This window comes from Saccoglossus kowalevskii, chromosome 1 (assembly GCF_978046115.1).
Source record: "Saccoglossus kowalevskii chromosome 1, keSacKowa6.1, whole genome shotgun sequence".
Classification (NCBI taxonomy): Eukaryota; Metazoa; Hemichordata; class Enteropneusta; family Harrimaniidae; genus Saccoglossus; species Saccoglossus kowalevskii.
The window spans coordinates 11,490,348-11,517,660 of NC_140641.1; the positions used below are offsets into that span (position 1 = coordinate 11,490,348).

Below are 27,313 nucleotides of genomic sequence, written 5' to 3' on the forward strand. Positions count from 1 at the left end.
CAGTACTTTGCTGTACTTTGCCACTACTTTGTCGTACTTTGCCACTTCTCTGCCGTACTTTGCTACTACTTTGCAGTATTTTGCCACTGCTTTGCCGGACTTACCTCTACTTTGCAACTACTTTTCCGTACTTTGCCACTACTTTGCCATACTTTGCCACTACTTTGCAGTACTTTGCCGCAACTTTGCCGCACTTTGCCGTACTTTGCCACTACTTTGCTACGACCTTGATGTACTTAGCCACTACTTTGCCGCACTTTGCCACTACCTTTTCATACTTTGCCATTACTTTTCCGTATCTTGCCACTACTTTGCCGTACTTTGCACTACCATGCTGTACTTTGCCACTAGTTTGCAGTACTTTGCAAATACTTTGCTGTACTTTGCCACTACTTTGCCGTACTTTGAAACTACTTTGCCATACTTACCACTACTTTGCCGTACTTTACCACTACTTTGCCGTACTTTGCTACTACTTTGCCGTACTTTGCCATTTCTTTGCTGTACTTTGCTACTTCTTTGCCATCCTTTGTCACTACTTTCCCGTAATTTGCCACTACTTTGCCACTACTTTGCCATCCTTTCAGTACTTTTGCTGTACTTTGCCACTACTTTGCAGTACGTTGCCAGTACATTGCCGTGCTTTGCCACTACTTTGCCACGACCTTGCTGTACTTAGCCACTACTTTGCCGTACTTTGCCACTACTTTGCCGTAATTTGCTACTACTTTGCCGTAATTTGCCACTAATTTGCCACTGCTTTGCCGTCCTTTCAGTACTTTGCTGTACTTTGCCGTACTTTGCCACTACTTTTCCGTACTTTGCCCTTACTTTTCCTTACTTTGCCACTACTTTGCCGTACTTTGCACTACCTTGCTGTACTTTGCCACTATTTTTCCATACTTTGCCAATACTTTGCCGTCCTTTCAGTACTTTGCTGTACTTTGCCACTACTTTGCCGTACTTTGCCACTACTTTGCTGTATTTTGCTACTACTTTGCAGTATGTTGCCACTACTTTGCCATACTTACCTCTAATTTGCCACTACTTTGCCGTACTTTGCCACTACTTTGCCATCCTTTGCCACTACTTTGCCGTTCATTTCCGTACTTTGCCACTACTTTGCCGTACTTTGCAACTACTTTGCCGTACTTTGCCACTACCTTGCTGTACTTTGCCAGTACTTTGCAGTACTTTGCCACTACTTTGCCGTACTTTTCAACTACTTTGCCGTACTTTGCCTATACTTTTTCGTACTTTGCCACTATTTGCTGTACTTTGCTACTACTTTGCCACTACTTTGCCGTACTTTGAAATTACTTTGCCGTACTTTGTCACTACTTTGCCGTACGTTGCAAGTGCTTTGCCGTACTTTGCCACTACTTTTCCATACGTTGCAACTACTTTGTCGTACTTTGTCACTACTTTGCGGTACTTTGCCACTACTTTGCCGTACTTTGAAACTATTTTGCCGTACTTTGCTACTACTTTGCCATACTTTGCCATTACTTTCCCGTACTTTGCCATACTTTGCCACTACTTTGCAGTACTTTGCCAGTACTCTGCCGTTCTTTGCATCTAGTTTGCCGTATTTTGCCACTACTTTGCCGTTCTTACATCTTCTGTGTCACTACTTGTCCTACTTTGCCACTACTTTTCCGTCATTTGTCACTACTTTCCTCTACTTTGCCATACTTTGCCACTACTTTGCCGTACTTTGCCACTACTTTGCCATTACTTTGCCGTCCTTTGCCACTAATTTGCCGTACTTTGCCACTACTTTGCCGTACTTTGCTACTACTTTGCCACTACTTTGCCGTACTTTGCTACTACTTTGCGATACTTTGCCATTACTTTCCCGTACTTTGCCATACTTTGCCACTACTTTGCCGTACTTTGCCAGTACTCTGCCGTTCTTTGCCACTACTTTCCCGTATTTTGCCACTACTTTGCCATACTTTGCCACTATTTTGCCGTCCTTTCAGTACTTTGCTGTACTTTGCCACTACTTTGCCGTACTTTGCTACTACTTTGCCGTATTTTGCTACTACTTTGCCGTACTTACCTCTTACTTTGCCACTACTTTTCCGTACTTTGCCATTACTTTGCCATCTTTTGCCACTACTTTGCAGTACTTTGCCACTACTTTGCCGCACTTTACCGTACTTTGCCACTACTTTGCCGTACTTTGCCACTACTTTGCCGTATTTTGCCACTACTTTGCCATACTTACCTCTAATTTGCCACTACTTTGCCGTACTTTGCCTCTACTTTGCCATCCTTTGCCACTACTTTGCAGTACTTTGCCGTTCAGTGCCGTACTTTGCCACTACTTTGCCGTACGTTGCAACTGCTTTGCCGTACTTTGCCACTACTTTGCCGTACTTTGAAACTACTTTGCCGTACTTACCACTACTTTGCCGTACGTTACCACTACTTTGCCGTACTTTGCTACTACTTTGCCGTACTTTGCCATTTCTTTGCTGTACTTTGCTACTTCTTTGCCATCCTTTGTCACTACTTTCCCGTAATTTGCCACTACTTTGCCACTACTTTGCCGTCCTTTCAGTACTTTGCTGTACTTTGCCACTACTTTGCAGTACTTTGCCACTACTTTGCCGTGCTTTGCACTACTTTGCCGTGCTTTGCCACTACTTTGCCACTACTTTGCCGTCCTTTCAGTACTTTGCTGTACTTTGCTACTACTTTGCTGTACTTTGCCACTACTTTGCCATCCTTTGCCACTACTTTGCAGTACTTTGATACTACTTTGCCGTTCATTGCCATACTTTGCCACTACTTTGCAACTACTTTGCCGTACTTTGCCACTACCTTGCTGTACTTTGCCAGTACTTTGCTGTACTTTTCCATTACATTGCCCTACTTATCACTACTTTGCCACTACTTTGACACTACTTTCCCGTAATTTGCCACTATTTTTCCATACTTTGCCACTACTTTGCCGTCCTTTCAGTACTTTGCCACAACTTTGCCGTACTTTGCCACTACTTTGCTGTACTTTGCCGTACTTTGCCACTACTTTGCCATCCTTTGCCACTACTTTGCAGTACTTTGCCACTACTTTGCCGTTCATTGCCGTACTTTGCCACTACTTTGCAACTACTTTGCCGTACTTTGCCACTACCTTGCTGTACTTTGCCAGTACTTTGCCACTACTTTTCCGTACTTTGCCACTACTTTGCCGTACTTTGAAACTACTTTGACGTACTTACCACTACTTTGCCGTACTTTACCACTACTTTGCCGTACTTTGCTACTACTTTGCCGTACTTTGCCACTACTTTGCCGTCCTTTGCCTCTACTTTGCCGTACTTTACCACTACCTTGTTGTAATTTGCCACTACTTTGCCGTGCTTTGCCACTACTTTGCCGTGCTTTGCCACTACTTTGCCGCGACCTTGCTGTACTTAGCCACTACTTTGCCGCACTTTGCCACTACCTTTCCGTAATTTGCCATTACTTTTCCGTACTTTGCCACTACTTTGCCGTACTTTGCACTACCATGCTGTACTTTGCCACTAGTTTGCAGTACTCTGCCACTACTTTGCTGTACTTTGCCACTACTTTGCCGTACTTTGAAACTACTTTGCCGTACTTACCACTACTTTGCCACTACTTTGCCCTTCTTTACCACTACTTTGCCGTACTTTGCTACTACTTTGCCGTCCTTTGACACTACTTTCCCGTACTTTGCCACTATTTTTCCATACTTTGCCACTACTTTGCCGTCCTTTCAGTACTTTGCTGTACTTTGCCACAACTTTGCCGTAATTTGCCACTACTTTGCTGTACTTTGCTACTACTTTGCTGTACTTTGCCAACACTTTGCCATCCTTTGCCAATACTTTGCAGTACTTTGATACTACTTTGCCGTTCATTGCCGTACTTTGCCACTACTTTGCAACTACTTTGCCGTACTTTGCCACTACCGTGCTGTACATTGCCAGTACTTTGCTGTACTTTTCCATTACATTGCCCTACTTATCACTAGTTTGCCACTACTTTGCCGTACTTTGCTACTACTTTGATGTACGTTGCCATTACTTTGCCGTACTTTGACACTACTTTCCAGTACTTTGCCACTACTATCCTGTACTTTTCCACTACATTGCCATACTTTGAAACTACTTTGCCCTACTTATCACGACTTTGCCACTACTTTGCCGTACTTTGCTACTACTTAGATGTACGTTGCCATTACTTTGTCGTACTTTGCCACTACTTTGCCGTCCTTTGACACTACTTTCCCGTACTTTGCCACTATTTTTCCATACTTTGCCACTACTTTGCCGTCCTTTCAGTACTTTGCTGTACTTTGCCACAACTTTGCCGTACTTTGCCACTACTTTGCTGTACTTTGCTACTACTTTGCCGTACTTTGCCACTACTTTGCCATCCTTTGCCACTACTTTGCAGTACTTTGCCACTACTTTTCCGTTCATTGCCGTACTTTGCCACTACTTTGCAACTACTTTGCCGTACTTTGCCACTACCTTGCTGTACTTTGCCAGTACTTTGCAGTACTTTGCCACTACTTTGCCGTACTTTGCCACTACTTTTCCGTACTTTGCCATTACTTTTCCGTACTTTGCCACTACTTTGCCGTACTTTGCACTACCTTGCTGTACTTTGCCACTACTTTTCTGTACTTTGCCACTACTTTGCCGCACTTTGCCACTACTTTCCGTACTTCGCCACTACTTTGCCATACTTTGCAACTACTTTTCCGTCCTTTCAGTACTTTGCTGTACTTTGCCACTACTCTGCCGTACTTTGCTACTACTTTGCCGTATTTTGCCACTACTTTCCCGTACTTACCTCTACTTTGCCACTACTTTGCCGTACTTTGCACTACCATGCTGTACTTTGCCACTAGTTTGCAGTACTTTGCCACTACTTTGCCACTACTTTGCCACTACTTTGCCGTACTTACCACTACTTCGCCACTGCTTTGCCCTTCTTTACCACTACTTTGCCGTACTTTGCCATTACTTTACTGTACTTTGCTACTTCTTTGCCATCCTTTGAAACTACTTTCCCGTAATTTGCCACTACTTTGCCACTACTTTGCCGTCCTTTCAGTATTTTGCTGTACTTTGCCGTATTTTGCCACTACTTTGCCGTACTTTGCTACTACTTTTCCGTACTTTGCCATTACTTTTCCGTACTTTGCTGTCCTTTGCCACTACTCTGCCGAACTTTGCCGTATTTTGCCACTACTTTGCCGTACTTACCTCTACTTTGCCACTACTTTTCCGTACTTTGCCACTACTTTGCCATCCTTTGCCACTACTTTGCAGTATATTGCCACTACTTTGCCATACTTTGCCGTGCTTTGCCACTACTTTGCCGTACTTTGCCACTACTTTGCCACGACCCTGCTGTACTTAGCACTACTTTGCCGCACTTTGCCACTATCTTTCCGTAATTTGCCATTACTTTTCAGTACTTTGCCACTACTTTGCCGTACTTTGCACTACCATGCTGTACTTTGCCACTAGTTTGCAGTACTTTGCCACTACTTTGCTGTATTTTGCCACTACTTTGCCGTACTTTGAAACTACTTTGCCGTACTTACCACTAATTTGCCACTACTTTGCCATCCTTTGCCACTACTTTGCAGTACTTTGCCACAACTTTGCCGTACTTTGCCGTACTTTGCCACTACTTTGCCACAACCTTGCTGTACTTAGCCACTACTTTGCCGCACTTTGCCACTACATTTTCGTAATTTGCCATTACTTTTCCGTATTTTGCCACTACTTTGCCGTACTTTGCACTACCATGTTGTACTTTGCCACTAGTTTGCAGTACTTTGCCACTACTTTGCTGTACTTTGCCACTACTTTGCCGTACTTTGAAACTACTTTGCCGTACTTACCACTACTTTGCCGTACTTTACCACTACTTTGCCGTACTTTACCACTACTTTGCCGTACTCTGACATTTCTTTGCTGTACTTTGCTACTTCTTTGCCATCCTTTGCCACTACTTTCCCGTCATTTGCCACTACTTTGCCACTACTTTGCCACTACTTTGCCGTCCTTTCAGTAGTTTGCTGTACTTTGCCACTACGTTGCCGTACTTTGCCACTACTTTGCCGTACTTTGCTTCTACTTTGCCGTATTTTGCCACTACTTTGCCGTACTTACCTCTACTTTGCCGCACTTTGCCACTACTTTTCCGTACTTTGCCATTACTTTTCCGTACTTTGCCACTACTTTGCCGTACTTTGCACTACCTTGCTGTACTTTGCCACTACTTTGCTGCACTTTGCCACTACATTGCCGTACTTTGAAACTACTTTGCCGTACTTACCACTACTTTGCCACTACTTTGCTGTACTTTGCTACTACTTTGCCGTACTTTGCCATTACTTTGCCGTACTTTGCCACTACTTTGCCGTACTTTGCTACTACTTTGCAGTATATTGCCACTACATTGCCGTACTTTGCCACTACTTTGCCATACTTTGCCACTACTTTGCCACTACTTTGCCGTACTTTACCACTACCTTGTTGTAATTTGCCACAACTTTGCCGTGCTTTGCCACTACTTTGCCGTGCTTTGCCACTACTTTGCCACGACCTTGCTGTACTTAGCCACTACTTTGCCGCACTTTGCCACTACCTTTCCGTAATTTGCCATTACTTTTCCGTACTTTGCCACTACTTTGCCGTACTTTGCACTACCATGCTGTACTTTGCCACTAGTTTGCAGTACTCTGCCACTACTTTGCTGTACTTTGCCAGTACTTTGCCGTACTTTGAAACTACTTTGCCGTACTTACCACTACTTTGCCACTACTTTGCCCTTCTTTACCTCTACTTTGCCGTACTTTGCTACTACTTTGCCGTACTTTGCCATTACTTTGCTGTACTTTGCTACTTCTTTGCCATCCTTTGCCACTACTTTCCCGTAATTTGCCACAACTTAGCCAATACTTTGCCGTCCTTTCAGTACTTTGCTGTACTTTTCCGTACTTTGCCACTACTTTGCAGTACTTTGCACTACTATCCTGTACTTTTCCACTACATTGCCATACTTTGAAACTACTTTGCCCTACTTATCACGACTTTGCCACTGCTTTGCCGTACTTTGCCACTACTTTGCCGTACTTTGCTACTACTTAGATGTACGTTGCCATTACTTTGCTGTACTTTGCCACTACTTTGCCGTCCTTTGACACTAATTTCCCGTACTTTGCCACTATTTTTCCATACTTTGCCACTACTTTGCCGTCCTTTCAGTACTTTGCTGTACTTTGCCACAACTTTGCCGTACTTTGCCACTACTTTGCTGTACTTTGCTACTACTTTGCCGTACTTTGCCACTACTTTGCCATCCTTTGCCACTACTTTGCAGTACTTTGCCACTACTTTGCCGTTCATTGCCGTACTTTGCCACTACTTTGCAACTACTTTGCCATACTTTGCCACTACCTTGCTGTACTTTGCCAGTACTTTGCAGTACTTTGCCACTACTTTGCCGTACTTTGCCACTACTTTTCCGTACTTTGCCATTACTTTTCCGTACTTTGCCACTACTTTGCCGTACTTTGCACTACCTTGCTGTACTTTGCCACTACTTTTCTGTACTTTGCCACTACTTTGCCGCACTTTGCCACTAATTTTCCGTACTTTGCCATTACTTTTCCGTACATTGTTACAACTTTGCCGTCCTTTGCCACTACTTTCCCGTATTTCGCCACTAATTTGCCATACTTTGCGACTACTTTTCCGTCCTTTCAGTACTTTGCTGTACTTTGCCACTACTCTGCCGTACTTTGCTACTACTTTGCCGTATTTTGCCACTACTTTGCCGTACTTACCTCTACTTTGCCACTACTTTGCCGTACTTTGCACTACCATGCTGTACTTTGCCACTAGTTTGCAGTACTTTGCCACTACTTTGCCACTACTTTGCCACTACTTTGCCGTACTTACCACTACTTTGCCACTGCTTTGCCCTTCTTTACCACTACTTTGCCGTACTTTGCCATTACTTTACTGTACTTTGCTACTTCTTTGCCATCCTTTGAAACTACTTTCCCGTAATTTGCCACTACTTTGCCACTACTTTGCCGTCCTTTCAGTATTTTGCTGTACTTTGCCGTATTTTGCCACTACTTTGCCGTACTTTGCTACTACTTTTCCGTACTTTGCCATTACTTTTCCGTACTTTGCTGTCCTTTGCCACTACTCTGCCGTACTTTGCCGTATTTTGCCACTACTTTGCCGTGCTTTGCCACTACTTTGCCGTGCTTTGCCACTACTTTGCCACGACCTTGCTGTACTTAGCCACTACTTTGCCGCACTTTGCCACTACCTTTCCGTAATTTGCCACTATTTTTCCATACTTTGCCACTACTTTGCCGTCCTTTCAGTACTTTGCCACAACTTTGCCGTACTTTGCCACTACTTTGCTGTACTTTGCCGTACTTTGCCACTACTTTGCCATCCTTTGCCACTACTTTGCAGTACTTTGCCACTACTTTGCCGTTCATTGCCGTACTTTGCCACTACTTTGCAACTACTTTGCCGTACTTTGCCACTACTTTGCTGTACTTTGCCAGTACTTTGCCACTACTTTTCCGTACTTTGCCACTACTTTGCCGTACTTTGAAACTACTTTGACGTACTTACCACTACTTTGCCGTACTTTACCACTACTTTGCCGTACTTTGCTACTACTTTGCCGTACTTTGCCACTACTTTGCCGTCCTTTGCCTCTACTTTGCCGTACTTTACCACTACCTTGTTGTAATTTGCCACTACTTTGCCGTGCTTTGCCACTACTTTGCCGTGCTTTGCCACTACTTTGCCACGACCTTGCTGTACTTAGCCACTACTTTGCCGCACTTTGCCACTACCTTTCCGTAATTTGCCATTACTTTTCCGTACTTTGCCACTACTTTGCCGTACTTTGCACTACCATGCTGTACTTTGCCACTAGTTTGCAGTACTCTGCCACTACTTTGCTGTACTTTGCCACTACTTTGCCGTACTTTGAAACTACTTTGCCGTACTTACCACTACTTTGCCACTACTTTGCCCTTCTTTACCACTACTTTGCCGTACTTTGCTACTACTTTGCCGTCCTTTGACACTACTTTCCCGTACTTTGCCACTATTTTTCCATACTTTGCCACTACTTTGCCGTCCTTTCAGTACTTTGCTGTACTTTGCCACAACTTTGCCGTAATTTGCCACTACTTTGCTGTACTTTGCTACTACTTTGCTGTACTTTGCCACTACTTTGCCATCCTTTGCCAATACTTTGCAGTACTTTGATACTACTTTGCCGTTCATTGCCGTACTTTGCCACTACTTTGCAACTACTTTGCCGTACTTTGCCACTACCTTGCTGTACATTGCCAGTACTTTGCTGTACTTTTCCATTACATTGCCCTACTTATCACTAGTTTGCCACTACTTTGCCGTACTTTGCTACTACTTTGATGTACGTTGCCATTACTTTGCCGTACTTTGACACTACTTTCCAGTACTTTGCCACTACTATCCTGTACTTTTCCACTACATTGCCATACTTTGAAACTACTTTGCCCTACTTATCACGACTTTGCCACTACTTTGCCGTACTTTGCTACTACTTAGATGTACGTTGCCATTACTTTGTCGTACTTTGCCACTACTTTGCCGTCCTTTGACACTACTTTCCCGTACTTTGCCACTATTTTTCCATACTTTGCCACTACTTTGCCGTCCTTTCAGTACTTTGCTGTACTTTGCCACAACTTTGCCGTACTTTGCCACTACTTTGCTGTACTTTGCTACTACTTTGCCGTACTTTGCCACTACTTTGCCATCCTTTGCCACTACTTTGCAGTACTTTGCCACTACTTTTCCGTTCATTGCCGTACTTTGCCACTACTTTGCAACTACTTTGCCGTACTTTGCCACTACCTTGCTGTACTTTGCCAGTACTTTGCAGTACTTTGCCACTACTTTGCCGTACTTTGCCACTACTTTTCCGTACTTTGCCATTACTTTTCCGTACTTTGCCACTACTTTGCCGTACTTTGCACTACCTTGCTGTACTTTGCCACTACTTTTCTGTACTTTGCCACTACTTTGCCGCACTTTGCCACTACTTTCCGTACTTCGCCACTACTTTGCCATACTTTGCAACTACTTTTCCGTCCTTTCAGTACTTTGCTGTACTTTGCCACTACTCTGCCGTACTTTGCTACTACTTTGCCGTATTTTGCCACTACTTTCCCGTACTTACCTCTACTTTGCCACTACTTTGCCGTACTTTGCACTACCATGCTGTACTTTGCCACTAGTTTGCAGTACTTTGCCACTACTTTGCCACTACTTTGCCACTACTTTGCCGTACTTACCACTACTTCGCCACTGCTTTGCCCTTCTTTACCACTACTTTGCCGTACTTTGCCATTACTTTACTGTACTTTGCTACTTCTTTGCCATCCTTTGAAACTACTTTCCCGTAATTTGCCACTACTTTGCCACTACTTTGCCGTCCTTTCAGTATTTTGCTGTACTTTGCCGTATTTTGCCACTACTTTGCCGTACTTTGCTACTACTTTTCCGTACTTTGCCATTACTTTTCCGTACTTTGCTGTCCTTTGCCACTACTCTGCCGAACTTTGCCGTATTTTGCCACTACTTTGCCGTACTTACCTCTACTTTGCCACTACTTTTCCGTACTTTGCCACTACTTTGCCATCCTTTGCCACTACTTTGCAGTACATTGCCACTACTTTGCCATACTTTGCCGTGCTTTGCCACTACTTTGCCGTACTTTGCCACTACTTTACCACGACCCTGCTGTACTTAGCACTACTTTGCCGCACTTTGCCACTACCTTTCCGTAATTTGCCATTACTTTTCAGTACTTTGCCACTACTTTGCCGTACTTTGCACTACCATGCTGTACTTTGCCACTAGTTTGCAGTACTTTGCCACTACTTTGCTGTATTTTGCCACTACTTTGCCGTACTTTGAAACTACTTTGCCGTACTTACCACTAATTTGCCACTACTTTGCCATCCTTTGCCACTACTTTGCAGTACTTTGCCACAACTTTGCCGTACTTTGCCGTACTTTTCCACTACTTTGCCACAACCTTGCTGTACTTAGCCACTACTTTGCCGCACTTTGCCACTACATTTTCGTAATTTGCCATTACTTTTCCGTATTTTGCCACTACTTTGCCGTACTTTGCACTACCATGTTGTACTTTGCCACTAGTTTGCAGTACTTTGCCACTACTTTGCTGTACTTTGCCACTACTTTGCCGTACTTTGAAACTACTTTGCCGTACTTACCACTACTTTGCCGTACTTTACCACTACTTTGCCGTACTTTACCACTACTTTGCCGTACTCTGACATTTCTTTGCTGTACTTTGCTACTTCTTTGCCATCCTTTGCCACTACTTTCCCGTCATTTGCCACTACTTTGCCACTACTTTGCCACTACTTTGCCGTCCTTTCAGTAGTTTGCTGTACTTTGCCACTACGTTGCCGTACTTTGCCACTACTTTGCCGTACTTTGCTTCTACTTTGCCGTTTTTTGCCACTACTTTGCCGTACTTACCTCTACTTTGCCGCACTTTGCCACTACTTTTCCGTACTTTGCCATTACTTTTCCGTACTTTGCCACTACTTTGCCGTACTTTGCACTAACTTGCTGTACTTTGCCACTACTTTGCTGCACTTTGCCACTACATTGCCGTACTTTGAAACTACTTTGCCGTACTTACCACTACTTTGCCACTACTTTGCTGTACTTTGCTACTACTTTGCCGTACTTTGCCATTACTTTGCCGTACTTTGCCACTACTTTGCCGTACTTTGCTACTACTTTGCAGTATATTGCCACTACATTGCCGTACTTTGCCACTACTTTGCCATACTTTGCCACTACTTTGCCACTACTTTGCCGTACTTTACCACTACCTTGTTGTAATTTGCCACAACTTTGCCGTGCTTTGCCACTACTTTGCCGTGCTTTGCCACTACTTTGCCACGACCTTGCTGTACTTAGCCACTACTTTGCCGCACTTTGCCACTACCTTTCCGTAATTTGCCATTACTTTTCCGTACTTTGCCACTACTTTGCCGTACTTTGCACTACCATGCTGTACTTTGCCACTAGTTTGCAGTACTCTGCCACTACTTTGCTGTACTTTGCCAGTACTTTGCCGTACTTTGAAACTACTTTGCCGTACTTACCACTACTTTGCCACTACTTTGCCCTTCTTTACCTCTACTTTGCCGTACTTTGCTACTACTTTGCCGTACTTTGCCATTACTTTGCTGTACTTTGCTACTTCTTTGCCATCCTTTGCCACTACTTTCCCGTAATTTGCCACAACTTAGCCACTACTTTGCCGTCCTTTCAGTACTTTGCTGTACTTTTCCGTACTTTGCCACTACTTTGCAGTACTTTGCACTACTATCCTGTACTTTTCCACTACATTGCCATACTTTGAAACTACTTTGCCCTACTTATCACGACTTTGCCACTGCTTTGCCGTACTTTGCCACTACATTGCCGTACTTTGCTACTACTTAGATGTACGTTGCCATTACTTTGCTGTACTTTGCCACTACTTTGCCGTCCTTTGACACTAATTTCCCGTACTTTGCCACTATTTTTCCATACTTTGCCACTACTTTGCCGTCCTTTCAGTACTTTGCTGTACTTTGCCACAACTTTGCCGTACTTTGCCGTACTTTGCCACTACTTTGCCACAACCTTGCTGTACTTAGCCACTACTTTGCCGCACTTTGCCACTACATTTTCGTAATTTGCCATTACTTTTCCGTATTTTGCCACTACTTTGCCGTACTTTGCACTACCATGTTGTACTTTGCCACTAGTTTGTAGTACTTTGCCACTACTTTGCTGTACTTTGCCACTACTTTGCCGTACTTTGAAACTACTTTGCCGTACTTACCACTACTTTGCCGTACTTTACCACTACTTTGCCGTACTTTACCACTACTTTGCCGTACTCTGACATTTCTTTGCTGTACTTTGCTACTTCTTTGCCATCCTTTGCCACTACTTTCCCGTCATTTGCCACTACTTTGCCACTACTTTGCCACTACTTTGCCGTCCTTTCAGTAGTTTGCTGTACTTGCCACTACGTTGCCGTACTTTGCCACTACTTTGCCGTACTTTGCTTCTACTTTGCCGTATTTTGCCACTACTTTGCCGTACTTACCTCTACTTTGCCGCACTTTGCCACTACTTTTCCGTAGTTTGCCATTACTTTTCCGTACTTTGCCACTACTTTGCCGTACTTTGCACTAACTTGCTGTACTTTGCCACTACTTTGCTGCACTTTGCCACTACATTGCCGTACTTTGAAACTACTTTGCCGTACTTACCACTACTTTGCCACTACTTTGCTGTACTTTGCTACTACTTTGCCGTACTTTGCCATTACTTTGCCGTACTTTGCCACTACTTTGCCGTACTTTGCTACTACTTTGCAGTATATTGCCACTACATTGCCGTACTTTGCCACTACTTTGCCATACTTTGCCACTACTTTGCCACTACTTTGCCGTACTTTACCACTACCTTGTTGTAATTTGCCACTACTTTGCCGTGCTTTGCCACTACTTTGCCGTGCTTTGCCACTACTTTGCCACGACCTTGCTGTACTTAGCCACTACTTTGCCGCACTTTGCCACTACCTTTCCGTAATTTGCCATTACTTTTCCGTACTTTGCCACTACTTTGCCGTACTTTGCACTACCATGCTGTACTTTGCCACTAGTTTGCAGTACTCTGCCACTACTTTGCTGTACTTTGCCAGTACTTTGCCGTACTTTGAAACTACTTTGCCGTACTTACCACTACTTTGCCACTACTTTGCCCTTCTTTACCTCTACTTTGCCGTACTTTGCTACTACTTTGCCGTACTTTGCCATTACTTTGCTGTACTTTGCTACTTCTTTGCCATCCTTTGCCACTACTTTCCCGTAATTTGCCACAACTTAGCCACTACTTTGCCGTCCTTTCAGTACTTTGCTGTACTTTTCCGTACTTTGCCACTACTTTGCAGTACTTTGCACTACTATCCTGTACTTTTCCACTACATTGCCATACTTTGAAACTACTTTGCCCTACTTATCACGACTTTGCCACTGCTTTGCCGTACTTTGCCACTACTTTGCCGTACTTTGCTACTACTTAGATGTACGTTGCCATTACTTTGCTGTACTTTGCCACTACTTTGCCGTCCTTTGACACTAATTTCCCGTACTTTGCCACTATTTTTCCATACTTTGCCACTACTTTGCCGTCCTTTCAGTACTTTGCTGTACTTTGCCACAACTTTGCCGTACTTTGCCACTACTTTGCTGTACTTTGCTACTACTTTGCCGTACTTTGCCACTACTTTGCCATCCTTTGCCACTACTTTGCAGTACTTTGCCACTACTTTGCCGTTCATTGCCGTACTTTGCCACTACTTTGCAACTACTTTGCCGTACTTTGCCACTACCTTGCTGTACTTTGCCAGTACTTTGCAGTACTTTGCCACTACTTTGCCGTACTTTGCCACTACTTTTCCGTACTTTGCCATTACTTTTCCGTACTTTGCCACTACTTTGCCGTACTTTGCACTACCTTGCTGTACTTTGCCACTACTTTTCTGTACTTTGCCACTACTTTGCCGCACTTTGCCACTAATTTTCCGTACTTTGCCATTACTTTTCCGTACATTGTTACAACTTTGCCGTCCTTTGCCACTACTTTCCCGTATTTCGCCACTACTTTGCCATACTTTGCGACTACTTTTCCGTCCTTTCAGTACTTTGCTGTACTTTGCCACTACTCTGCCGTACTTTGCTACTACTTTGCCGTATTTTGCCACTACTTTGCCGTACTTACCTCTACTTTGCCACTACTTTGCCGTACTTTGCACTACCATGCTGTACTTTGCCACTAGTTTGCAGTACTTTGCCACTACTTTGCCACTACTTTGCCACTACTTTGCCGTACTTACCACTACTTTGCCACTGCTTTGCCCTTCTTTACCACTACTTTGCCATTACTTTACTGTACTTTGCTACTTCTTTGCCATCCTTTGAAACTACTTTCCCGTAATTTGCCACTACTTTGCCACTACTTTGCCGTCCTTTCAGTATTTTGCTGTACTTTGCCGTATTTTGCCACTACTTTGCCGTACTTTGCTACTACTTTTCCGTACTTTGCCATTACTTTTCCGTACTTTGCTGTCCTTTGCCACTACTCTGCCGTACTTTGCCGTATTTTGCCACTACTTTGCCGTACTTACCTCTACTTTGCCACTACTTTTCCGTACTTTGCCACTACTTTGCCATCCTTTGCCACAACTTTGCAGTACATTGCCACTACTTTGCCATACTTTGCACTACCATGCTGTACTTTGCCACTAGTTTGCAGTACTTTGCCACTACTTTGCTGTATTTTGCCACTACTTTGCCGTACTTTGAAACTACTTTGCCGTACTTACCACTAATTTGCCACTACTTTGCCATCCTTTGCCACTACTTTGCAGTACTTTGCCACAACTTTGCCGTACTTTGCCACTACTTTGCCACAACCTTGCTGTACTTAGCCACTACTTTGCCGCACTTTGCCACTACATTTTCGTAATTTGCCAGTACTTTTCCGTATTTTGCCACTACTTTGCCGTACTTTGCACTACCATGTTGTACTTTGCCACTAGTTTGCCGTACTTTGCTACTACTTTGCCGTATTTTGCCACTACTTTGCCGTACTTACCTCTACTTTGCCGCACTTTGCCACTACTTTTCCGTACTTTGCCGTTACTTTTCCGTACTTTGCCACTACTGTGCTATACTTTACCACTACTTTGCCGTACTCTGCTACTACTTTGCCGTACTTTGCCATTACTTTGCCGTACTTTGCCACTACTTTGCCGTACTTTGCCACTACTTTGCCATTACTTTGCCGTACTTTGCCACTACTTTGCCGTACTTTGCTACTACTTTGCAGTAATTTGCCGCTACTTTGACGTACATTGCCGTACTTTTCCACTACTTTGCCGTACTTTGCCACTACTTTGACGTACTTTGCCGCTATTTGCTTTACTTTGCCACTACTTTGCCGTACTTTGGAATTACTTAGCCGTACTTTGCCGTACGTTGCAACTGCTTTGCCGTGCTTTGCCACTACTTTGCCGTAGTTACCTCTACTTTGCCACTACTTTGCTGTACTTTGCCACTACTTTGCCATCCTTTGCCACTACTTTGCCACTACTTTGCCGTACTTTGCCACTACTTTGCCGTTCTTTGCCACTACCTTGCTGTACTTTGCTACTACTTTGCCGCACTTTGCCACTACTTTGCTGCACTTTGCCACTTCATTGCCGTACTTTGAAACTATTTTGCCGTACTTACTACTACTTTGCCACTACTTTGCCGTACTTTGCCACTACTTTGCCGTACTTTGCCACTACTTTGCCGTACTTTGCTACTACTTTGCCGTACTTTGCCATTACTTTGCCGTACTTTGCCACTTCTTTGCCGTACTTTGCTACTACTTTGCCGTATTTTGCCACTACTTTGCCGTACTTACCACTACTTTGCCACTACTTTGCCGTACTTTGCCACTACTTTGCCGTACTTTGCTACTACTTTGCCGTACTTTGCCACTACTTTGCCGTTATTTGCTACTACTTTGCCGTATTTTGCCACTACTTTGCCGTACTTACCTCTACTTTGTCACTAATTTGCCGTACTTTGCCACTACTTTGCCATCCTTTGCACCTACTTTGCAGTACTTTGCCACTACTTTGACGTACATTGCCGTACTTTGTCACTACTTTGCCGTACTTTGCCACTACCTTGTTGTAATTTGCCAGTACTTTGCCGTACTTTGCCAGTACTTTGCCGTACTTTGAAATTACTTTGCCACTACTTTGCCGTACGTTGCAACTGCTTTGCCGTGCTTTGCCACTACTTTGCCGTGCTTTGCCACTACTTTGCTGTACTTTGCCACTACTTTGCCGTACGTTGCAACTGCTTTGCCGTGCTTTGCCACTACTTTGCCGTGCTTTGCCACTACTTTGCTGTACTTTGCCACTACTTTGCCATTACTTTTCCGTACTTTGCCACTACCTTGCCGTACTTTGCCACGATTTTGCTGTACTGTGCCACTACTTTGCCGTACTTTGCCACTACTTTGCTTTACTTAATCACCACTGTGCCGTACATTGACACTTTTTTGCCGTACTTTGCTACTATTTTGCCGTACTTACCACTAATTTGCCACTACTTTGCCGTATTTTGCCACTACTTTGCTCCTATGCTGACAGTGATATATTTTAAGTCAAGTGGTGAAGTTAAAAGTTGAAGGGGGATTGTGGGGTCTGATCCTGACAGAAACCCTCGCGAAGAACCTACACTGACAGTGATATATTTTAAGTCAAGTGGTGAAGTTTAAGAGTTGAAGGGGATTGTTGAGTCTGATCCTGACAGAAACCCTCATGTAGGAACCATACTTACAACTGTGATCTATTTTAAGTTGAGTGTGTATGTATTAAATAATAGCACAACACGACAACAAAAATTACCCACAACAGACAATTTTGATGTAAAATACAGTTACTTTTATTGCTTAGAAAACATCGGACCATGAAAGGTTATACATTATGCGATCGTTGTCATACAAAAACAAAGGTAATTACATAGAATGAAAATTGTGCTTTAGAGATCGAATAAACTAAAAATAAATACAATATTTCTGATGAAAAAAGAAACTATATTAGATTACACCACTGTATTGCACACTACCCTTGAATGGAGAGTGTATTGAAGTCATTAATTTGTGGATGTTTTATATATTGTGTGATTAGCTTTATAAAATGTAATACGTCTTCATAATGACCTCAAAATATACTTTTGAATGTATTACAGCCTTGTTCTTGATTTACTGCATTCATTGGCAGTGGTCCGGTTTTGACATATTTGCTAAACTACATATGGTTATATATATTACATAATTCTGATTAAATGGTGTTTAATTCATCATATTATTATTACCCTGTTAAAGATCAAGCAAGATCCATGACCTGATAAGCAGCATACACGTTATAGTGTTCACTCTATTTTACATGCACTCAGAGACTGGGATATATGAAAATGTTAAAAATAAAAATAGATTCAAATTTTAAACTTGATCAATACAGTTTCCAAAACATGAGACACACAGGAGTTTTCCCATGAAAAAATATTCAATGTCTTAGCATAGGGCAAATTACTAAAACTGGTGCATCTTTACAAATTGCTCTATATCGCTTTTTTCAAGTTTTAGTTCAAGACACAAGTTTTCAATATTGTAAAGAAAAATTATAATTGAACAGCTCATAGTTTACTTTTCCCATAGAATAGAATCCTGTGTATTAACTCCATTATCCACTTAAAGCAAGATTTTGTCAGTCTTAACAATATTGGGCATGACCCTGCTTTTTTTCCAATCTATATGCAAAATATAAAAAAAAAATTGTATTGAGCAAACTTAAAATGAAATGATATATGTTGATACATATAAACCCATATAATAATCTAATAGCATATTAAAAAAACACAAAATTAATTAATATATTAAGAAATAACAGTAAGTAAATATAACTAACAAAACACTACAGTATGTACCATAGTACATACAGAAAATGAATTTATCTACAACCAAACCAATTCTGAATTTTCAATTGACTGTGTACCGGAATCCTGAATTTGCACTATTAGAATCACATCTCTAATAGAAGTGCACATAATTACATTTATTTTATACTGGATTATTAAAAAATGTTAATATTCATAATTGCATACTACATGTAATAGAGCAAATATTCTATTTAATTATCTATGAGCAAGGATTAAAAATAATTTCACATTTACCACAAACATATAAACATCTAACATACAAACATTTTGGACTATAAAAATAACATCTAAAAAACTATGAAGTAAGAAATTATTGTAAATACCCGGTAGTTCAGTATATTCTAACTCTTATAAAAGGAATTGTAAGTAATTTATAGACAAACTATACACTTTGTGATTTAAACTTTTTAATATAGCTCTTCATTATGGATTGAGCATTATAACTGTTTTTTAAATTACAAAACTGACAATTTAGGATGACTGAACTGTAGTCCCACAAAGCACCAGTATAAATGACCTCTACACAGCTGATTTCACAAGTATTGGCAAACTAAAATACTTTTACAATTTTTTTTATCAAACTGTCAAATAACTGCCTTAACACGGCTCTTCTGAATTACAGCTTTTGTAGACACTCAATGCAGAAGCAACAAAATTATTCGCTAAAAAATAGGAAAACAATCAACTTTACCTTAGTACCAATCGTAATAGCTCAGATGACTTTGTAGAGTATCTTAACTCTTCAAAAGAAGATTGATAAAGTTCTGTATTATGAGGTTTTAAATAATTAGCCAGGTTAATCAATGTTCCCACAATGTTCTTGCCATAGCACAACCATTTGAAAGTGCATCCAAAGGTGGTCACATGTTCTTTATAGTGTGATTATACATGTATTAAATTATGGTTCAATAATACCAACTATGTACAATGTCAATAGTTCGCAAAGTTCAGCATAAAAACGTCAGAGGTGTTGACTGTATCCATAGCGCACACACTTACGTAAACAACATAAGTTTGGCAATAGTCAAAATAAGTCAACAACAATAATAGTTTGTTTATGTGTGATTCTAATAGAAGATATATATAGCCCTTGTAGTCAGAAAATGATTTTAAATATAAAATAGAAGCAATGTATAGAAGGGCAAACCAATATATTGGATTATTAAATAATTATCAACTTTATAAACCAGTACAGTGAATTTCATAAAGACATGAATGTTTTTTATAAACATTTAAAAAAAAAAATATTTATAAACATTTACTCTGGAAGACCCTCGCTCTTCATTCTATTTTAAAACCATTTCATAATGCTGGTCAGAAATGAATCTTAGCGAGTTCCCTTCAATTTTTGCCAGATTTACTGTTTCTAATGAAGAATTTCTGTAGATTTTAACAAAATGTTGGCCCCTTTTCTATTGAATTTTTATGGAATTGAATATACGAATGTAGTATGTATAGAATATTCATTTTCTGTAGGAATTGTATGAAAATTTGCAGACTTTTGTGGAAAAAAATATTAAATTACATTCTATTATATTTCAATATAATTTATACAATTCTGTATAAAATCTTCAGATCATTTTCATAAGGGATACATCGCATTTTGATTGGTCAAGTTGTTTTCAACTGTGAGTTTAATACATTTATAAATACTTTAGATAAAAAAACATTGAATTTCATGAAATTAACTGTAGATTTCCTTTAAATTTAAAAATTTATATAAATACTATTTTTTTGACTGACAGTCGCCTACATGCACATGGATGGCACCTTTCATGTGTAAATCTTGCAACTGTTTGAATTCAGATGGCATCTCATGCCAGTGCATTTTCTTCTTCTTCTTGTTAAGCATATAAGCATTCTCATTAAAATAGTGATAGTAGACTGGTCTACCGTGCATGTCTTCCTGGAAGGGCCAGAAACCATAGAGATGAACCTCATCACACAGTCCCATAGCAATGGTGAACAGCAATAGTCCTACAAGAATGGAATGGAGAAAACAAAAATTATCATTGAAGCTTTTAAAAACAATCTTGGTGGAACATCACTTTTGATTTACTTTATTAGTAGCAATCAGAAAAGGTGATTTTAATCATCTAGCACTTGCACAAATGTGCTGCTAATAGAGCAAATATGGTATTCCACACCTCAACAGTCTCTTCCAGTCCAAGAGTAAATGTGGAAACTCTCTCAGCCCAGGAGCAAATGGTTAATTGAACTGTTGTCATGCCAACAGAAGATATACTTTGAGTACAGTAAATGCATTAATTATTCACTGGGTTTAAAATTTCACTATCCTTGCTCATAAGTAAAATCTGGTAAATTAAATTTACATGAACATGTAAAATAACAATAAAACTCATTGTTTTATTTACAAAATTAAAACACATGCTCAAATCCTTCAAAATAGTAAAATCATGCAAATGTAAGTGAAAATTGCATTGCAATATTTTGTGTACTTGAGAATGTACCATCATGACCTTAATCATGTAAAATAATACAAATAAGACAGTATGTGAATTGTAGCAAGCTAAGATAATATCACATGGCAACTTATGAATAGTTTCAAATAACTGGGTATACAGGGTTAAACTATCCTGTAATATAAACAATAACTTCAGGTCATGTAATAGTTGCACTTGTGTGGATTGCATCACTCACTGGATAATTACATATAATAAGCCATCTCTAATGGGCAAAGTATAGTATTTCACAATCACTCAGTTTATATTACAGTTTTTATATAGGTACAATGTGAACACTAAAAAGTAGTTCTTATTTTATAGCACCATTACATGCACCCCAGTGTAATACTTCCTTCACGGCTGCCACCTATACCCCATGATGTGGCAGTGTGAAGGTTAAAATAAACTCTTAAATGTGGGAAGATTTCAGGACAGTTGATGTAGGCAATAATGTCATCTGTATGTTCCGAGGCATATACCGGAACTCAATTTATTATGATATTGAAAACGCACCATCTAAGAATTCACAAAACTGATATGCTGGGATGGGATTAGAATTTAAAGAAGCTTTTTACAATTTATAATTTACAGCATTTCAATTTATTATCCAAACGAAATTTGACATACTTGCTATTTCTGCAATCGAAACAAATTGATTCAATTTTAAGTACACTCTTTCCTATGCTGAGGTCAGTTCCAAAATTAATACAACATGTTTTAGTTTTGTCCTGTTGATTTATCGTTTTGTTTTTAATGGCTGCGTAAGCTTAGTGTTTTTATATAGTACTATTCTTTTCTAATGATTGACAATACTGTATGCAAATGGTTTATTTAACTGAAATTTCAAGATACTGCTTACAGAAATTAAGTGGGATTCTCGTTGCTACCATTTAATTGTGATATTTTCTCTAATTTACGAAGCAGTAAAATACACCTCATCTGTACAACATTAAATTTTACAATTATCTGCAAGGCCACATCAACTAAATTTTATGGATCTGTAATTGTTAAAACAGATGTTGCAGATCGACACATTCATATACATTTTGATTTCATAATTTTTATTACCAAAATGGTCACTAGTAGTGTACCCACTTGTGATGCAACTTTTACCTAGCCTTCCAATGACACAACAAAAACCATACATTGATATTGTATAATCTTCAGAAACTCTTATATTTATATTTACAACATGAACAAAATATAATATGAATATTCAATGAAATAATCTGTCACCTTATAGTAAATATTCTATTTCTAAATTACATTGCAACAGACAATTAACTTCCCTGGGTATGTGGCTGTGGAAAAATGTTAGGTGTGTGCAATGATTTTAAAAAAACAGCCATTTGTGAGGCTGTTTGTAAAAAAAAAAAGTTTGTTTTTTACATGTTTGAAAAATGTGTTCATTACTTGAGTCTCTATTTTCTCCATTGATCAAGGCCAATTTCTCAAATCTGCCAAACTCATTTTTTTCTTTGTTACATGACCCAAATACGACCCCCACTTAAGAATTCACAAAATTTGTATTTTAGAATAGAAATGCAAAGCTGAAGGTTTTGTGATTTATAATTTACAACAAGTTTCCATGTCTTCAATTGAAACAAATTGATTCAATTTTAAGAACACTCTTTTCTATGTGAAGGTCAGTCCAAAATGAATACAACATGTTTTAGTTATGTCTGTTGCTTGATCTTTTTGTTTTTAATGGCTGCGTAAGCTTGGTATTTTTATATTATACTAACATTTTTAAGACCCCATCCAGACCCTTAGCTTGGCCTAAAAAAGATATTGTATTAGATGTCTATTTGGAAGATTTACTATTATATTCATAACTATTCAATTTGGCACGGCATTTCCGACACGACAAGTAAACTCAACAGGGTCTATAGGCAATAGGCAATAGGCAACAGGGTCTATAAGCAATATTTCTTACCCCACACTTGGGGTACCCAACTATTATTTACCTGCAACATCAACCAAATTTGATAGATCTTCAGTTGTTAAAACTGATGTTGCAGAATCTTTTATGTACATTTTGGTTTTATGATTTTTATTACCAAAATGGCCAACAGTAGTGTGCTAGCTCTGAAAGCCAATATGACACATCACTGATGCATTGCACCAAGATTTTTTTTTTTTGCAACTTAGTCCCTGGCCTTCTAATGACTTACATTAGAACAAAAATCTTACTTTGATATTGAAATCTTCAAAAACATCTTATTATAGTTTGTCACCAAGCTGATTCAATTTGATTTTTGAGATTCTACTGTAAATGCATTAATTATTCACTGGGTTTTAATTTCCCTATATTTCCTGATAAGTAAAGTCTGCTAAATTAAATCTATGTCATTGTTTCCTTGACACATTTTACTCAAGATCCCTATAAAATCATTCGTTTGAGGGCGCACTCCACCGGTCAGCCACTTTGAATCAAACCATGATGCAAATCATCATCAGTTACAACCAAATTAATTCTGGATCTGACTGATATTGACCCAGGCATACAGAATATCATGTGGAAATTTTGTGGTACTGTGATTTTAAAGTATTAAGATGGCAAAACTATAACTTATCATGAATAAATATTGAAACATTTACAAGAAATGTTATTTTTCCTCAATATGGACTACACCGGTAAGCAGCCAAAAAGCAATACTTTAACCAATACATACGTAATTTTGAATTATTAGTACGCTTTATTCTAGTATACACAAATTAATAAATTTACATAAACCAAAAATAATATAATATAAACAGTCTTCATTAGTAATCAAGCGATCCCTCATGAGCTAAACACCAGATGTCCTAAAATAAAAAGTTGATTATAAAAAAGCAACAATTTCATGCAATGACCTAATTAAATGTGTCAATTGAAATTGTTGGGGATTAGTAAATTGGTAGATTACATTAGTACAGCGGCAAGATCTGGTTCTAGAACTAATTTTGTAGATTTTTTTTTTTAAATGGATGTCAATGGATCATCTTGAATTGAATCATGCAACACATGCCTGTGCAAAGACTGAATGTGATTGGTTAAGGCATGTCAGAAACATGATTGTGGAACAGCAATTTTGTTCTTGGTTTCAGACGTGTTAGAACAGAAGCTAATAATATTTACAGTATATATTTCTAAGCAATTTGTTCATAGAATAAAAAGAATTTACACAATTTAGGGGTGAATGATTTTGAATTGGGGGGGGGGGTAGAAACTGTACATTAAATTATGTTATTGTTACAGTAACTATGAAATACTATATCCTCTATAATTCATGTTGATGATTTGTATGCAGTGATATATGATTTCTGCGGGATTTTACCCTGTGTAGATCTTCCTATCAAAACTAATACCTCTCCCATAATACTCACAGGTTAATCCCTTATAGTAAATATATATTGTAAGTTAACTCTGACATTCTGTACAGCATGACCCAATTATTTTAATCACAATGCAACATATACAGGCAATCACTGTCGGCTCACACCACAAGAGACTTGTATTACAGCACGTAAAGTACACATTTTATAGTTAATACATGACATGCACTTTGTTACCTTAAGTAAGAGAGCATGAATCAATCACACATATACCCTACTGATGGTTAAAGATCATTATTTCATTCATACTGACAGATGGAACTTATAAAACAGATACCAAGCATATCTATATTCTTAAAATAATCACATGTCTTCAGGGCTTTTTATTCTATACATATAGTGCGTTATCAGATGACCTGAACAGACTGATACTGACATAGTAAATGGCGTAGTGAATATAACATTAGTAAACATTCATATAGTTGCTCTTACATCAACATTTTTGTGGCAATTATATTGAAGTTAATTCTTGTGTTATTTTCTATTCATGTTGTGTATTTCTAAAGGCAACAGCAAGAAACAAAAAAAAACATTGTTTTAATGGTTGTCGCTCTAATGATAACACAAAAATAAATTATTTTTCGACTTTCATGTTATATGTAATACAGCAAGGTAATCAGTTTTTTTTTATTAAACCTGACTGTATCTAAATATGATTATGTTTTTTTTAGTTTTAAGTCAACAAGTACCGCAACCATGGTATATAACCACAATCAAGATCATCAAAACACTTGCAATGCATCATGGGAATCGGGATTTTGTAAGTGATAAAGAGAAACTCCTTCCGTCATAAAATCAGTGAGGGGTACAATGTAAAAACAGGTTTCGCTGACAGGTTTCGCTTACGTTAGACATCTCACTATAATGAAACTACAGGTATAATGCATTAAGGAAATTGTCAATTACAAGTAAACACATATCTAACTGTGATACAAATGGTGATATGAATGATTTCAAAACAGACAAGTGAGGCAGAACTAAATGACCCTAATACCCTGTTAAGCCAGCTTAAAGATTGGAATTATAAACTGTCTCGTATGTACCATATATCTGCTCTATTAGAAATGCATGTATCATATTAAAATTAGAAGCCCCCCCCCCCCATTTCCTCCATTAGAACCATATTTACAATTGAGACACATGTGAGCAACCAAAAATTGATTTTCAAGAATTATAAGTACAAAACTCTAATTATTCTTTGTTTTCCACATATTGAATGAACATAGAACATACAGCAATGATTTTTTCCTCATTAGTGATTTATGTGACTTGATATTAATTTACTAACACTGAATAGTAACAATTACTCATAATATTAACTCACCGGATGAAATCCTGACAGCTCCTACTCCTTGATCATTCCAGAACTTCCTGACCAACCACATGTGGGTTGGGTGAGCAAATACAACTTCCCTGGTAGTGGATCGCAGCGTTGTATAAGCTCTGAACGATGACTCTGTGCAGGTTTTAAAGGCAAATGCTGGTAAATAAATTGAAGCATTTCCATATTCTTTAAGCGCTTCAATAAAACTTTGTCTTGCTTCCCTGGTTTGAAGACCTGAGTAACTGTGAGAAGAAAAATAACGAAACAATATAAATATTTAATATTTTAAATGATGAACAGAAAACATTGTTGAATTACAATTTATCAAGGCTATCCCAGTGAACTGGCTTCTAATCAGTGCACATAACCTGTATACATTATTCCACTTTGTAGACAAAATATTCATCAAAATTAGAGAATTGAAGATATCATCATGAAATGAACAAATCTGAGAGTGGTCCACATGTAGTACCTATATACGTAATATCAAAGCAAATGGACTTGCGGTTTTTAACAAGAAGTTGAAAATATCACTTTTTACCAAAAATGACAAAAATATTCACCACAATTAGAGAATTAAAGATATCATTACAAAATGAACAAATCTGAGAAAGGTCCACATGTAGTACCTATATATGTAATATCAAAGCAATTGGACATGCGGTTTTTAACAAGAAGTCGAAAATATCAATTTTTACCAAAAATGACAAAAATATTCACCAAAATTAGAAAATTAAAGATATCATCATGAAATGAACAAATTTGAGAGTGGTCCACATGTACCAGTAGTACCTATATACATGTATGTAATATCAAAGCAATTGGACTTGCGGTTTTTAACAAGAAGTTCAAAACATCACTTTTTAACAAAAATGACAAAAATATTTACCAAAATTAGAGAATTAAAGATATCATTACAAAATAAACAAATCTGAGAGTGGTCCACATGTAGTACCTATATATGTAATATCAAAGCAATTGGACTTGTGGTTTTTAACAAGAAGTCGAAAATATCACTTTTTACCAAAAATGACAAAAATATTCACCAAAATTAGAGAATTGAAGATATGATCATGAAATGAACAAATCTGAGAGAGGTCTACCCAAGGTATTTATTGTTGTCCTAAATTATTTCAAAAACCTTGGTTTCAAAAAATGCAATTTTTCTTTAACATCCACTCTATAGAACTGTTAAAACAAGCAGCCTCTCGGCTGAGATAGCTCGATCCGCTGTTAGCAATGCATATTTCAATTAAAGAACAGAAGATATCATTAGAAAATGAACAATATGCATAGTATCAATGCAATGGGACTTGCTGTTTTCAACAAGAATTCAAAAATATCACTTTTTCCGAAAAATTACAAAAATGTTCACCAAAATTAGAGAATTCAAGATATCATTACAAAATGAACAAATCTGAGAGAGGTCCACATGTAGTACCT

At 39.1% G+C, this 27,313-nt stretch overlaps 1 protein-coding gene across 1 annotated transcript in view; it reads right to left on the minus strand.

The window, feature by feature from the left end:
• Positions 1-17,623: 17,623 nt before the first annotated feature.
• Positions 17,624-27,313, minus strand: part of LOC100369631 (alpha-N-acetylneuraminide alpha-2,8-sialyltransferase-like) — a 30,906-nt gene continuing 21,216 nt past the window's right edge. Inside the window, exons 6-7 of the mRNA XM_078011690.2 lie at positions 25,871-26,112; positions 17,624-20,680 (exon numbers count right to left, since the gene is read on the minus strand). Coding sequence (XP_077867816.1) covers positions 20,430-20,680; positions 25,871-26,112 — 493 coding nt within the window. The 3' untranslated portion in view covers positions 17,624-20,429. The remainder of the gene's footprint in view (positions 20,681-25,870; positions 26,113-27,313) is intronic.